This window comes from Gorilla gorilla, chromosome 7 (genome assembly GCF_029281585.2).
Source record: "Gorilla gorilla gorilla isolate KB3781 chromosome 7, NHGRI_mGorGor1-v2.1_pri, whole genome shotgun sequence".
NCBI classification, from domain to species: Eukaryota; Metazoa; Chordata; class Mammalia; order Primates; family Hominidae; genus Gorilla; species Gorilla gorilla.
In genome coordinates, this window is record NC_073231.2 from 92,339,623 (window position 1) to 92,352,605 (window position 12,983).

The following is a 12,983-nucleotide window of genomic DNA, read 5'->3' on the forward strand; positions in this document are numbered from 1 at the left end:
TTTGCTCCCTATGGTGACTGTGAAGGGAGCGACATTCTGTAGAGAGAGCTTTCTTCCCACTGATCTAATTCTTATTGCTGGATCTCTGCAACAATTTTCTTCTTCAGGCAGAAGCAGCTTACATTGTGAATTTCTTTATTTTGTATCATTCATATGACTGTGCAACATGTTCTATTATTTAAGCAGTTGTCAGAAGAAAAAAGTTTAAAGGACCAGATAAACTTTGTCTTATTTTCTTGGTGTAGGAAGTAATGGGCCTCAAAAGTTTTGCATTGAAAAAGTTGGCAAAGACACTTGGTTACCAAGAAGCCATACATGGTAAGTTCAAGAATCCTAAATACGAAGGTGAAAGCCACAGAGAATCTTTTGTTTTGTTTTTTTTAAAATATGTAAGATCCAGTATAACTGCTTATTCATTAAAGTAGTCAGAATTTCAATTTTGAGAACAGATTAATACAGCATTCTATAACTGAACACTTTAGCGTGTTCTCATTAATGGAAATATTTGAGAAATGCATCCAGTGATTTAACAAGTATTAGTGTACCCACTAGGTATAAAGTAAGATATAAGTATTCCCTGTTTTTTATGAAGTTTGTGCCCCATGGTGGGGCACAGATGACAAACAGATAAACAAATAACTATTTGCAAATCCTGGGAAGTCCTTCGAAGGGAAAAATGAGAGTACTGTAACAGAGAACAACTAATGGGAACCTACTTTGGGTTGGGTGGTCAAGGGGATTTCTTGGAAGGGGTAATTTGTTTAAATTGTGTTTGGTAAAGAGCATGATGTGGGAGTACGCAGAGAAAGAGCATTCTTTGAACAGAAATGCTGAAGTAAACAAAGACCCCAAAGAAATTGTTTTTCAAGGAAATGAATATGATAGGTGTGATTGGAACTTGGTAAATCAGAAGAAGAAAGGGAGATGAAAAAATTGGGGGATGTAGGCAGGGACTAAATTATGTACAGCGTTATAGGCTAATTAAAGAACTGAGATGTCAAAGAAAAATTAGACAGCTTTGAAGAGTTTTAAATAACAAGTAATGAATCCCAGAAAAATCGGCCAGAAAACAGTGTAGGGAAGGATTTGGATGCAAGGGTGAATGCAGGGAGAGTAGTTAGAAAATTGTTATGGTTACCCAGGCCAAAGATGACAGCCTAGAGATAGGTGATTCTTTCAAGAGGTCAAAACTATTTTCATACTAAGCCATTATTTGCCTTTTTATCATTTTGAAATTTCTGCTTGTGGTGCAAAAGCAATGGTTTGTGAACCTGCTTGTGCCTTAGCACAAATCAAGGCAGTGGCACCAAACTGCTACCTCTATTCTTCAACACCATACACTTGAGGTTTAAAGAAAAAAAAAAAAAAAAAGAAAAAGGCAAGTTCATTGAAGTTCTTTATGAAGCAGTAAAAATTACTAACTTTATTACATCTTGATGCTTGAGTATATTTTTTTTAACATTTGTGTGACAAAATAGGAAGTCTGAAATAGCACTTGTGCACACCAGAGAATGATTTTCTTGAAGGAAAGCTTTTGGGCAGTTGTTTGAGTTGAAAGCTGAACTAGCTTGCTTTCTTTTATGGAACACTATTTTTACTTGAAAGAATGACCCACCAACAGTTTATGTAGACTTAGGTATTTGACAGACATTTTCTTGAGAAGTAATGATGTTAGCTTGTCATTTTAAGGAAAACAACAGGCATTTGTTGGTGGTGGTAATTACCACCATGAGCTTGACAGCTTCTTAAGACTTTTCCTCGATGAGATTAGTGGGGTTTTTTGTTTGTTTTTTGTTTTTTTGAGACGGAGTCTCACTCTGTCACCCAGTCTGGAGTGCAGTGGCACAATCTTGGCTCACTGCAACCTCTGCCTCCCAGGTTCAAGCGATTCTCCTGCCTCAGCCTCTCGGGTAGCTGGGATTATAGGCGTGCACCACCAGGCCTGGCTTATTTTTGTATTTTTAGTAGAGATGGGGTTTCACCATGTTGGTCAGGCTGGTCTCGAACTCCTCACCTTGTGATCTGCCCGCCTCGGCCTCGCAAAGTGCTGGGATTACAGGCGTGAGCCACCATGCCCGGACAATTAGTGGTATTTTAGCAAATGTGATTTTTTTTTTCTATTATATAATTAAATGTGTCAACATTTAGAAAATCCTTATAATTTGATGAGCCATTATTTTCAAATGATCAGTGAATGCTGCAACGAATGTTACAAAATGATGCATGGGTAAAAGTTATTTTCAAAGTGCAAGAGAGGCCAGGCACAGTGGCTCACACCTGTAATCCCAGCACTTTGGAAGGCCGAGGTGGGAGGATCGCTTGAGCTCAGGAGTTCGAGACCAGCCTGGGCAACATGGTGAAACCCCATCTCTACAAAAAATACAAAAATCAGCCGGGTGTGGTGGCACACACCTGTAGTCCCAGCTACTCTGGAGGCTGAGGTGGGAGGATCACTGGAGCCGGGGAAGTCAAGGCTGCAGTGATCCATGATCACACCACTGCACTCCAGTCTGGGTGACAGAGTAAGACCCTGTCTCAAAACAAACAAACAAAAAAAAGATCAAAAAGTGCAAGAGAGAACAGTAGATTTTGTATAACAAAGTGTTCTTTGACTTGATTTCAAACCCATATTGTGCATTCCCTTGTCAAATTTAGTATCAAAGAATAATATCCATAATTATCTGAGAAGATGAGTAATCTCCATTTCTAACTATCTGTGTGGGGCTATAGATTAAATGTACAACTAGATATCAAAATCCATGTTTTCTATTACACCAGATATTTAAAAGATTTCCAAAACTAAAACAAAATCACTCTTTCCACTATTTGTTTTGGAAGTAGTTGGGTTTTTCCCATTAAAATGTTATGTTTATTTTCATATCAAAATGAATTAATATTTTTTAAACTTCTGTTTTAACTTCTAATCCAGTAAATATCAGTAGCTGTAACTCATATAAATAAAAGCTCTTTGCAGTTGGAAATCCATTTTTTTTTCCCAAGACAGAGTCTTGCTGTGTTACCTATGTTAGAGTGCAGTGGCACAGAGACAACTCACTGCAGCCTCAACCTCCTGGGTTCAAGCAATCCTCCTGCCATAGCCTCCTCAGTAGCTGGGACCACCAGTGTACGCCACTATGCCTGGCTAAATTTTAATTTTTTGTAGGGACAAAGTTTTGCTGTGTTGTCCCAGGTGGGTCTTAAACTCTGGGCTCAAGCTGTCCTGCCTTGGCCTCTGAAAGTGCTGGGATTATAGGCATGAGCCAGTGCTCCCAGCCAAGGTTGACAGTATTTTTAAGAGTGAAAAGGAGTCCTGTGACCAAAATTTGAAGACCTCTGCCTTCAATTAAAGTGATAGATCCAATATGTATACACACATGCGCGCGCGTGTGTGTATTGAGAGAGAGATTTTTGAGTCAAAGGGAGAATTAAAATAGATTTCAAATTTTGTGAAAGGAAAGTAATTACCACCCACTGATTTCTGTTTTCTCAAAGTATAAGGAGAAGTCACTGGCTAAGAGTGAAGAAAGGAAAAACTTTTGAGAGAAAGAAGGAATTGGGAGAATTGTTAGAGAATAGGCAAGTATTCATTAGAGGAACACGGCTAAGATTGCTAGGCAAAATTGGATTGCTCACTTGGATTAGAGCATGAAACAAGTTGACAGCAAAGAGCATAAGCTTCCTTTCCCCACCACAGCCCCCTCCCCACCCATGGCAACTCGAAAGCAGCAAAAGTTTTTGAAGAGTGGCATAAACTGGTATGTCTTTTTAGCAAAAAGTAAAAAAGAAACAAAACAAAACAAATAGACCCAAAGAATTCTCTGATGGTCCAGATAAGAGATGATGGGGAAGCATATACAAAGGGATGTAGTGGCAGTAGAAATGAGGAGGAGGAGCCTGGGCAACATGACAAAACTTCGTCTCTACAAAAAAAAATACAAAAGTTAGCTGGCCATGGTGGCATGCGCCTGTACTCCCAGCCACTCCAGGGACTGAGGTGGGAGGAGGGAGGATTGCTTCAGCCTGGGAGGTCGAGGTTGCAGTGAGCCGAGACAGTGCCACTGCACCCTAGCCTAGGCAACACAGCCAGACCCTGTCTCCAAATAAATAATCAGGAGAAAAAATGGAATATTTGGTAGATAGAATGACAGAATTTGGCAAAGGCTATATGTGAAAGATGTAAGAGAACAGAAAGTGACTGGTTGTCTTGTATAGGAAGTATTAAAAAATAATATTTTTTTCTGACCTTGTTATCATACTCTACCTTGAAGTATAAAGGGGAGGGCAGTATATGGTCTGCTTAGTTGCTGCTATTAATATCTTTAACTTCATTTAAAATACAAAGAATACAGTCTTAGAACAGCACTGTTTTAATTAGATGCCTTGTTTCAAAGGCTCTTTCCTGACTCTGACATGGGAGGGTCAAGGGCACATGGAAAGTGGTGACAGTGGTAAGAAGGTACCTGGATAATCTCTAGAAACCTTCCACATGGGAAAATGAAGGTACAGGAGGGTTCTGACTTACTCAGGGCTATCTCACTAGTCACTGCTACTGTAGGGACCAAAACCCTGAACACCCAAATCCTAATCTAGCTACTCAGTGCTGTACCTCACAAAACGAAATGTTATTCCACCTTTGTAAACTGAAAAATAAGTTATTTTAAGCGTTTTTTAGTATTTTAAAATTTTTCATCAGTTAATACCAGAATGGAATTATTTGAGTATTGCAAGATTGAAAAAGTGTCATTTTAGAAGAGTTTATATATGTGGTTAGATTATTTGAAAAGACAAACATATATATTTGTTAATTGACTGTCTCCACCCCAGAATGTAAATTCCATGAAGACAGGGATTTTAGTTTTCTTCACTGTATTACTAGCTTATCAGTTATATAAAAAATTCTCGGTAAATGACTGATGAATGAGTGACTGAGTGGATGAAAGAAATGGACTCTTATCCTAAGAGAAGTTAAGAGGACTCATGACACATGTAACAGGAATAGTAAAAAGAAAATGGATTTTTTTTTAAAGAAAATTTGTCTTTATCCATATTGCTACACTTATTATTTGTAATTCCATTTTCCTCTTGGAGATGTTAAAATAGTTTTTATATGTAAGTCTTAAATTTAGATTACTCTAAATACTTCTGGCAAAATTTTAACATATATAGTATACATATATCCATTCAGCTTTTCTATGTGCTTTGAAAAGTATTCTATTAGATTTTTTTCATTTTATTGAAAACATCTGATTTTGTTTTTGTTTCTGTTCAGTTTTAATCGCTTGGATCTACCACCATATAAGAGTTATGAACAACTAAAGGAAAAACTTCTTTTTGCAATAGAAGAGACAGAGGGATTTGGACAAGAATGAATGTGGCTTCTTATTTTGGAGGAGCTCTTGCATTTAAATACCCCAGCCAAGAAAAATTGCACAGATAGTGTATATAAGCTGTTCATTCTGTACAGTGAATTTTCCGAACCTCTCAAAGTATGTTTTCCGTTCTTCCACAGAAATATGCAAAACAGTTCATCCTTTTCTACTTTATTTATTGTTCCCTTGAAATGACTGACCAGGAAAAAGATCATCCTTAAATTTTGAAGCAAGTGAGAGACTTTATTAAAAATACATATATATCTATATAAACATATATGATAGTGGCTCTAGTTTTATAGAGCTCCAAGTGTATTAAACATGACAGCCATTCATTTATAAAGATCTGGATTTGCTTTACCTTGTTAATATTATCTAGGGGAAAAAGTGCAAATTGCTCCATGTTCTTCTCTCCCTTATGTAACATCTCCTGAGGGTGTTTAGTTGCATGGCTGTTCAGGAAGGTATTAAGGGCTTAGGCCAAATCTTACTTTGAGTATGTTAAAAAAAAAAAAATGCTGCTGGCTTTTCTGAAGACAGGTGCTTGAACCTGTCAGTTTGTTTTAAATAAATACAATAGTTGAAAATTTTTCTCTCTGTTACATCAGTAATATTGTTAAAGTAATGGATAGAACCATAACTTACACATGAAAGTCATATACTAGATCCAATACTATTTAGTTTATTATCGAAATTGGAAGGATTCATTGAGCAGCATAGAAGTTTGTTTACATGTTACTTTGAGATGCTAGGTATTTGTGGAATTAAAAAGAATCAGGCTCTTTTGTACTGTTTTTAAATCTGTGATGCTTTTCAAATTTAATTCATAATAAATTGATGCAGTTTCATACTTAGGAACATATAAAAGGTAATGTGAACTCTGCCACTTTTTTGTGTTCAAAGTTTTGGTTTTTATGAAGCCAGATGGATTGAAGAGTTACATAAGCATTTGAATGCTCTAATATAAGGCTAATGATTTTCTGTTAGTGTTTGAATATCTTCATTCCTCTCAAATTCATAACAGTTCTATTTATCTGAATTAAATAACCATATAAAAAATCTTTTGGGTCTCCCCCTTTTTACACAGATAATTATTTTTGTCATAACACTTTTTAATTGTTTTTCATCATAGGGGCCTTTGCTGAACTACAAAAATGTGTAACAAATTAAAATCTGATGTGAATGATATTAATGCTACTTTTAGCAAACTGGGCTTCCTAATACAAAATTTTAAATTTCCATTTGTATCATGCTTTTAATATGCACTGTAAATTTCATTAACTTAAACATTTTTTAATAGCCATGGAACTGACTTCTTAAAATCTGTTGCCTATAAATATTTCACTGCTAAGTACATACAGAAAAACAGTAATTATTGTTTTGCCAAAATTTTATTTTTCTACATATTGAGAGTGTGTTCTCCATTTTATTCAGAATTCATAGTAAAGACAAAAGAAAGGCAGATATCTGCTTGGTTGAATAGACTCCTTTTCCAAATCCTTATTATGAACACTCTGGTAATTTTCAAGCCTAAAGAATTAAAAAAAAAATTCTAATGTATGTGACAGGTTATGTGATAGAGAGAAACTGGCCTTCAAAAAGGACTGCGTATACCATAAAAGAGTTAAGTATTAGAATTACAAATGGTACCACTGCTGTATAAATTTTGCCATGACAGAAGTTATTGAATATCATTCATTGTAGGTATGATTTAGCAGATTTGACTGAAGAAGGCAGCTTTCCAGTTCATTTTCAGGGTGCTGGTCTCCCTCAAGTAAGAAATTACGATGCACTAGGTGAGGCTACACAGAACCCTACAAGAGACAAAACCAGCTGTTTTGGAGAATTCATCAGGGTCTTCCACTTTTCATACCCAATTATAGATATCCAAGACCTACAGGCAGAGCTGTCTTGATTTATCTACCCAGTAGCAGTCAGAAAAACTGTAGAAATATGGTCCCCCACTCACCTTCTCCCCTTCTTCCCTTCCCATTCCTGTTCTGTGCTGGACTAACTGAAAGAAATTAGCAGTGCAAGACTCTCTGTGCCCAAAACACAGTTCATGAGGAAACAGACAAGAGGGAGGCTCAGAGACAGGTTTATATTGCTACTTCATTTTGGTGACTCCCCCACCCCCACCACCAGTAAATGGCCCAGGGAATAGCTCACAGGCCCAATACAATTCTGTCTGTTAGATCAGTTTAGCAACACAATTCTATCTGTTAGATCAGTTTAGTTGTTTGTCTTCCAGGGAAAGCAGCTTACCAGTATTTTGTTTGTTTGTTTGTCCCCCCCCCCCCACCCCCCCATGTACTTCCCAAGTAGTTGAAAATGAAAAGGTTAACAAAACCTTTTCCCCTGATGACTTCTGTTAACTATCTAGCTCTTCCTACCCTGACAACTAAATAGGATGGTATGTGTCAACTGTATTTATTGCCAGGCAGCTTTGCTTTTGGTAAATATGACCCTGACTGGTAAGTTGTATCTAGACTGGGAAATCTCCAGATACACGACAGAAAGCCACAGCTTTGGGCATACCTGAGTGGAAAACTCTTGTAACTGTATGTCCTTTAAGGAGGACCCTGAGCTGTCACCTGGGGAGATACCATTGCATAGACTGCTGTTAGAAGACCGTCTTCTGAAAGGAGGTTCAAAATTGTCCTGCTGGTGAGCTGTGGTTCCTGTCCTATAGCCTTCTGAGTAGATTGGTGCCAAATACAGCCTATTGTAGACTTATTAAGTCTGAATGTTTGGTTGAACCTAAGATGATTTGGTGGATGTTGCAGAAGTAAAAATCTTCCTCTGTTGAAATACACAAATAAAAGTTCTCCTGTAACACTCAGTTGGCCTTAAAAGCCAAGCTTTAGGTCAACTGAAGATTTGATCTAAGTCCAAAAGTGAAATCTCCTATATTCCAAAATTTCTCTCCTCAATTCTCAACCAAGAACAAAATCAGAGATAATAGTAGTTGTATTTACTGGTATTCATGGTAAATCCTTTACATAAATTATTCTCTTGATCCTTACAATTCCATGAAATTGGTGGGGTTGTCTTTAATGATGCTTATTTTATACATGAGGAAAGTCAGTATGAGAGAAGCCATTTTTACAACATCCACAGCTAGTACACAGCCCATGATTAAAAACTCAGTGGAGATAACTTGGCCATCAAGAAATTGAGAGCTTTCAGGTTCTTATAGAATCATGGCCATTTTCCAAAATCAGTATTCTACTCATATCCTCAAAAGGAAGGAAGGAAACATCTATAATGGAGAGATATAGCCTATGTATGTAATACACTTAGAAGACAGAGTACTACCAACTTCTATATACATGTATGTGGGGAAATAAGCATCTCAATCCAGCAGTCAGCTCTGGAATCCACACAAGAACAATCAGGTGGGGGCTGCACGGGAAGGAGAATGTAAGGGATTCCTGAGGTTTGTTCTCAGTAATGGGTCTCACCCTTAGTGGGGAAACGTCACGAACCAATGTGACACGTGGGGAATCAGGCTCCTGGGAAGTCAAATGGAAGAGACTTAGTGCACAGAATCAGAATCTTGGGAAGGCACCATGTCTTGCAGAAGAAACCTAACCCTCAGACAGTAAAGTGGAAAAATGAAGATAAAAGGACCCAGTAGCCACACTCCTGGGCATGTATCCCAGAGAGATAAAATCTATGTAGACATAAAAACCTGCATATAATGCTCATAGCAGCTTTATTTGTAATAGCTAAAAATCAGGAATAACCTAAATGCCCCTCAGCATATGGTTGATATGGTAGGCCCATAAAATGAAATACTAGTCAACTGTAAAAAGGAACAAACTATTGATAGAACTTAGGCCTCAAGAGAATTATGCTGAGTGAAAAAAAGTATCACAGGGTCTCACTGTATGATTCCATTTGTATAACATTGTTGAAATAAAATTATGGAGAACAGATTAGTGCTGTCAGAGTTAGGGATGGGTGGGGGAGAGGAGGAGGTAGATGGGTGTGACTATAAAGGGACAGCACTAGGGATCTTTGCAATGATGGAACAGGTCTGTATCTTGATTATGGTGGCAGTTATCAAAAATCTACATGTGATAGAATTGCATACAACTATACACACAAGAGCATTTAAAAGTGGTAAAATTTAAATAAGGTCTGTGGTCTGTACCAATGTCAGTTTCCAGGTTTTGCTATTGTACTACAGGTTATATGAGATGTTAGCACTGGGATAGGCTGAGAGAAAGGTACACAGGATCTCTCTTTTTTTTTTTCAATTTGTGAATCTATGATTTTTTGAAAGTAAAAATATTTTTTAAAGTTCTAATAAGGAATCAGGAGGTAAGACCTCCATAAAAAGCTTTATTATTGAATGATACCTGATCTCACAAAAAACAAACAACTAAGCAGAAAATATTCTTGAACTAACCCAGACCCTTTCTTCCCATATGATGACCTAGTATTGCTGGTAACTCAACATAAAATTACATCCCTAGGGAAAAAAAATAAAGTCACTCTAAAGAGAAAATTGAAAATGAGAAAAAGGAGAGTAAACTTTAACACAATATGCTAATATGAATTAAATTATTAGATATTAAAAAAATCCGAAATAGCAACTTAAAAACTCAGAACTGGACAAACAAAATGCAGATGTGAATGACTGGCTAAAATCAGGAAAAAAATTAGGAGAAAAAGACAAACACATATCAGATGTGAAGGCAATTATAAAGTATCTAAGGAAGAAGAGATACAACCAAATGTAAAATAAGGGATATGGAAGATATAAATGAAAAGAGCCAAGAAAATGAAACAAAAAGGCTAAAAGAAAAATCAGTAAGTGATAAATGTGAAAGTCAGGCAAAGATCTAATAGAACTAATTTGAGTCCTGGAAATAAGTTGGAACAGCGGTTCTCAAAGTGTGGTCAATTAGACCAATCTGGAATGCGAGAGAATCTATGACAACCGGACTGGCCTATTCAAAAAGTCAATGTTGCAAGAAGAAAAAGATGGGGAACTGTTGTGGATGGAAAGATTAGCAACAAATCAAATGCAATGTATAATCTTTGGATCCTGATTTTAGAAAGCATGAGACATCTTGGGGACATTTGAGAAAATTTGAATATGGGTAGATATTAGATGATGTTAGAGAACTGTTAACCTCTCCAGTTGTGATAATGGTTTTGTGTTTGTTTAGGAAGATGTCTTTATTCTGAGAAAATGCATGCTGACACATTTGGGGTGAACTATTATGATGCTTGCAATCAGTTTCAAAAGGTTTAGAAATCTATGTGTCTATACACACACAAACACACATGTATAAATACAGGTTGAACATCCCTGAATCCAAAAATCTGAAACCTGAAATTCGTGCTCCATAATTCAAAACTTTCTGAGCACCAAAATGATGCTACAGGTAGAAAATTCCACATCTGACCTCACGTAACAGGTCACAGTCAAAATGCAGGTGCACAACACAGTTTATTCGGTCTCCCTAAAGGAAAAAAACCCATTTTAAAAAGCCATCCAGCAGAATGCCACATCCCTAGAAAGACCCACTTCCTGGCCCTTCAGCTGCTTCTGTTTCTCTTCATCTACAAAAATAAAATTACAGTATACAATAACCTTTTAAAATACAGCATCATTAAGTGGGAAACTGAAAGCCTGCCAGTGTTGTTGCTGTTTAACAGCTGATACAGGTTTCTGGTGATGCTACTGTTGCTTAGCTACCCTGACCACATTATTTTTTCACTGTATCAGTGGTGTGTCATATTTTTTTTTTGCCATCCTTGTTCCTATGCGAGTTATGTCATATTTTTTACTGTTAAGTACTTATGCATGAATAAGTATAAGAAAATAACTGCTTATTGGTAGCATATACATTCAGTCAGGAATGATGGTGACATCAACCAACCACAAATTACCCACATGAGTGGCTGAGATAACGACACCTTTGCTTTCTGATGGTTCAAGGTATGCAAACTTGGTCTCAATGCACAAAATTATTAAAAATAATATTATATAAAGTTACCTTCAAGCTATGTGCATAAGGTATATATGAAACAAGTGAATTTGTGTTTAAACTTGGGTCCCATCTCCAAGATATCTTATTGTGTGTATGCAGGTATTCCAAAATTTGGAAAAACATCCCAAATCCAAAATGCTTCTACTAGTCCCAAGTATTTCAGATAAGGGATACACAACCTATATAGCAAAATCATTGAATCTAAGAGATGGGTATACAAAGATCACTACTTTCAGTTTTCCTTTTTGTTTGAAAATGTACATGACAAACATATCCATACAGTTCATTGTAACATTACAATTCCCAAATCCTTTGGGAAAAATCCACCTACACACACAGTCTCTCTTTATCTAAGTGGATTCAAGATGCTCCTTTTTACAAAACTTAAAAAGATTTTGCAGTGGTGGCACTCCAGCCTCAAGTGAGTAGCATAGTCCTGCCTATTTAAAAACATCTTAGTATTCCATTTCACTCTTAAGTTCTGTGTTTCTTCCATTCCATTAGGGAATAGAACTTTGCGTCTGATGACAAATTCAGTTTACCATGAGACTACACCACATTTAAAGTAAACTGGCCAGGTGCGGTGGTTCACGCCTGTAATCCCAGCAATTTGGGAGGCCGAGGTGGGCAGATCACTTGAGGCCAGGAGTTTGAGACCAGCCTAGCCAACATGGCAAAACCCCATCTCTACCAAAAATACAAAAGTTAGCCGAGTGTGGTGGTACAACCCTGTAATCCCAGCCACTCAGGAGGCTAAAGCAGGAGAATCACTTGAACCCGGGAGGCGGAGGCTGCAGTGGGCCGAGATTGTGCCACTGCACACCAGCCTGGGAAACAAAGTGAGACTCTGTCTCAAAAAAATAAAAAAGGAAACTACTCCATTTTTAGTCATCTCCTTACTTAGTTCTTTACTTACACAGGTTAGCTCCAAGATATATCATTTAACTACTTTATGTCAGGAACCCACAACATCCTAACCACTGTCACCACACCTTCTCTTCAAGATTTCAACTTAGAATCAATCGAACTTGAAAATCCATCCCCCCGTATATCCCCTATAGATCCATTTCCCCTCCTCTACAAATCTTTCTTTGCTTGATCTCCCATCCCAATGTGATCAATCCTTAGAAATCTCATACCATTTTGCATTGCTGGTATCCAGGATGCAAAATAAATCTCTTTGCCTGAGCCATGGAGATTTATTTCTACCACTCTTATGGCGATTATTTATTTTACCTTATTACTTGTGAAGAAGCCTAGAATATTTTATATTTACACTGTTAAATGGTCACAACATTTAAAAAGCCATAGAACAGTTATAGTTCATATATTAAGTTTAGAATTAAAAGAAAAGGCAATGTTTATTAGCTATTTCATAAATCTTCTCTGAAAAGTTCTCAGTTCTTCTCACTGAAACTTGTAAGCAACTGAGCAGCTTCTGTCTGTATCTAAAATGGAAAAATACAGGTTATAAGTAAACAGGAGAGCTAAGAGACTAACTTGTGAAATTTAAGTTTATAAAGTGGGGTTTCTAAGAGCTTCCAAAAACCAGATAGGACATAACAATAAAATGTCTTGACAGTGACCAGATGAGACTCTCAGC

General features: G+C 37.0%; 2 protein-coding genes across 11 annotated transcripts in view; one reads left to right on the forward strand and one right to left on the reverse strand.

The window, feature by feature from the left end:
• The window catches only part of WWP1 (WW domain containing E3 ubiquitin protein ligase 1), a 125,056-nt gene extending 118,229 nt beyond the window's left edge, over positions 1-6,827 (forward strand). For all 7 annotated transcript variants that reach the window (XM_031013666.3, XM_031013667.3, XM_055349235.2 and 4 more), the window contains 2 exons: positions 246-318; positions 5,270-6,827. In XM_031013666.3, coding sequence (XP_030869526.3) covers positions 246-318; positions 5,270-5,369 — 173 coding nt within the window. In that variant the 3' untranslated portion in view covers positions 5,370-6,827. The remainder of the gene's footprint in view (positions 1-245; positions 319-5,269) is intronic.
• A 3,990-nt stretch (positions 6,828-10,817) lies between these two features.
• RMDN1 (regulator of microtubule dynamics 1) overlaps positions 10,818-12,983 on the reverse strand; it is a 40,109-nt gene continuing 37,943 nt past the window's right edge. For all 4 annotated transcript variants that reach the window (XM_063709366.1, XM_004047242.5, XM_019032425.4 and 1 more), the window contains exon 10: positions 10,818-12,828. In XM_063709366.1, coding sequence (XP_063565436.1) covers positions 12,778-12,828 — 51 coding nt within the window. In that variant the 3' untranslated portion in view covers positions 10,818-12,777. The remainder of the gene's footprint in view (positions 12,829-12,983) is intronic.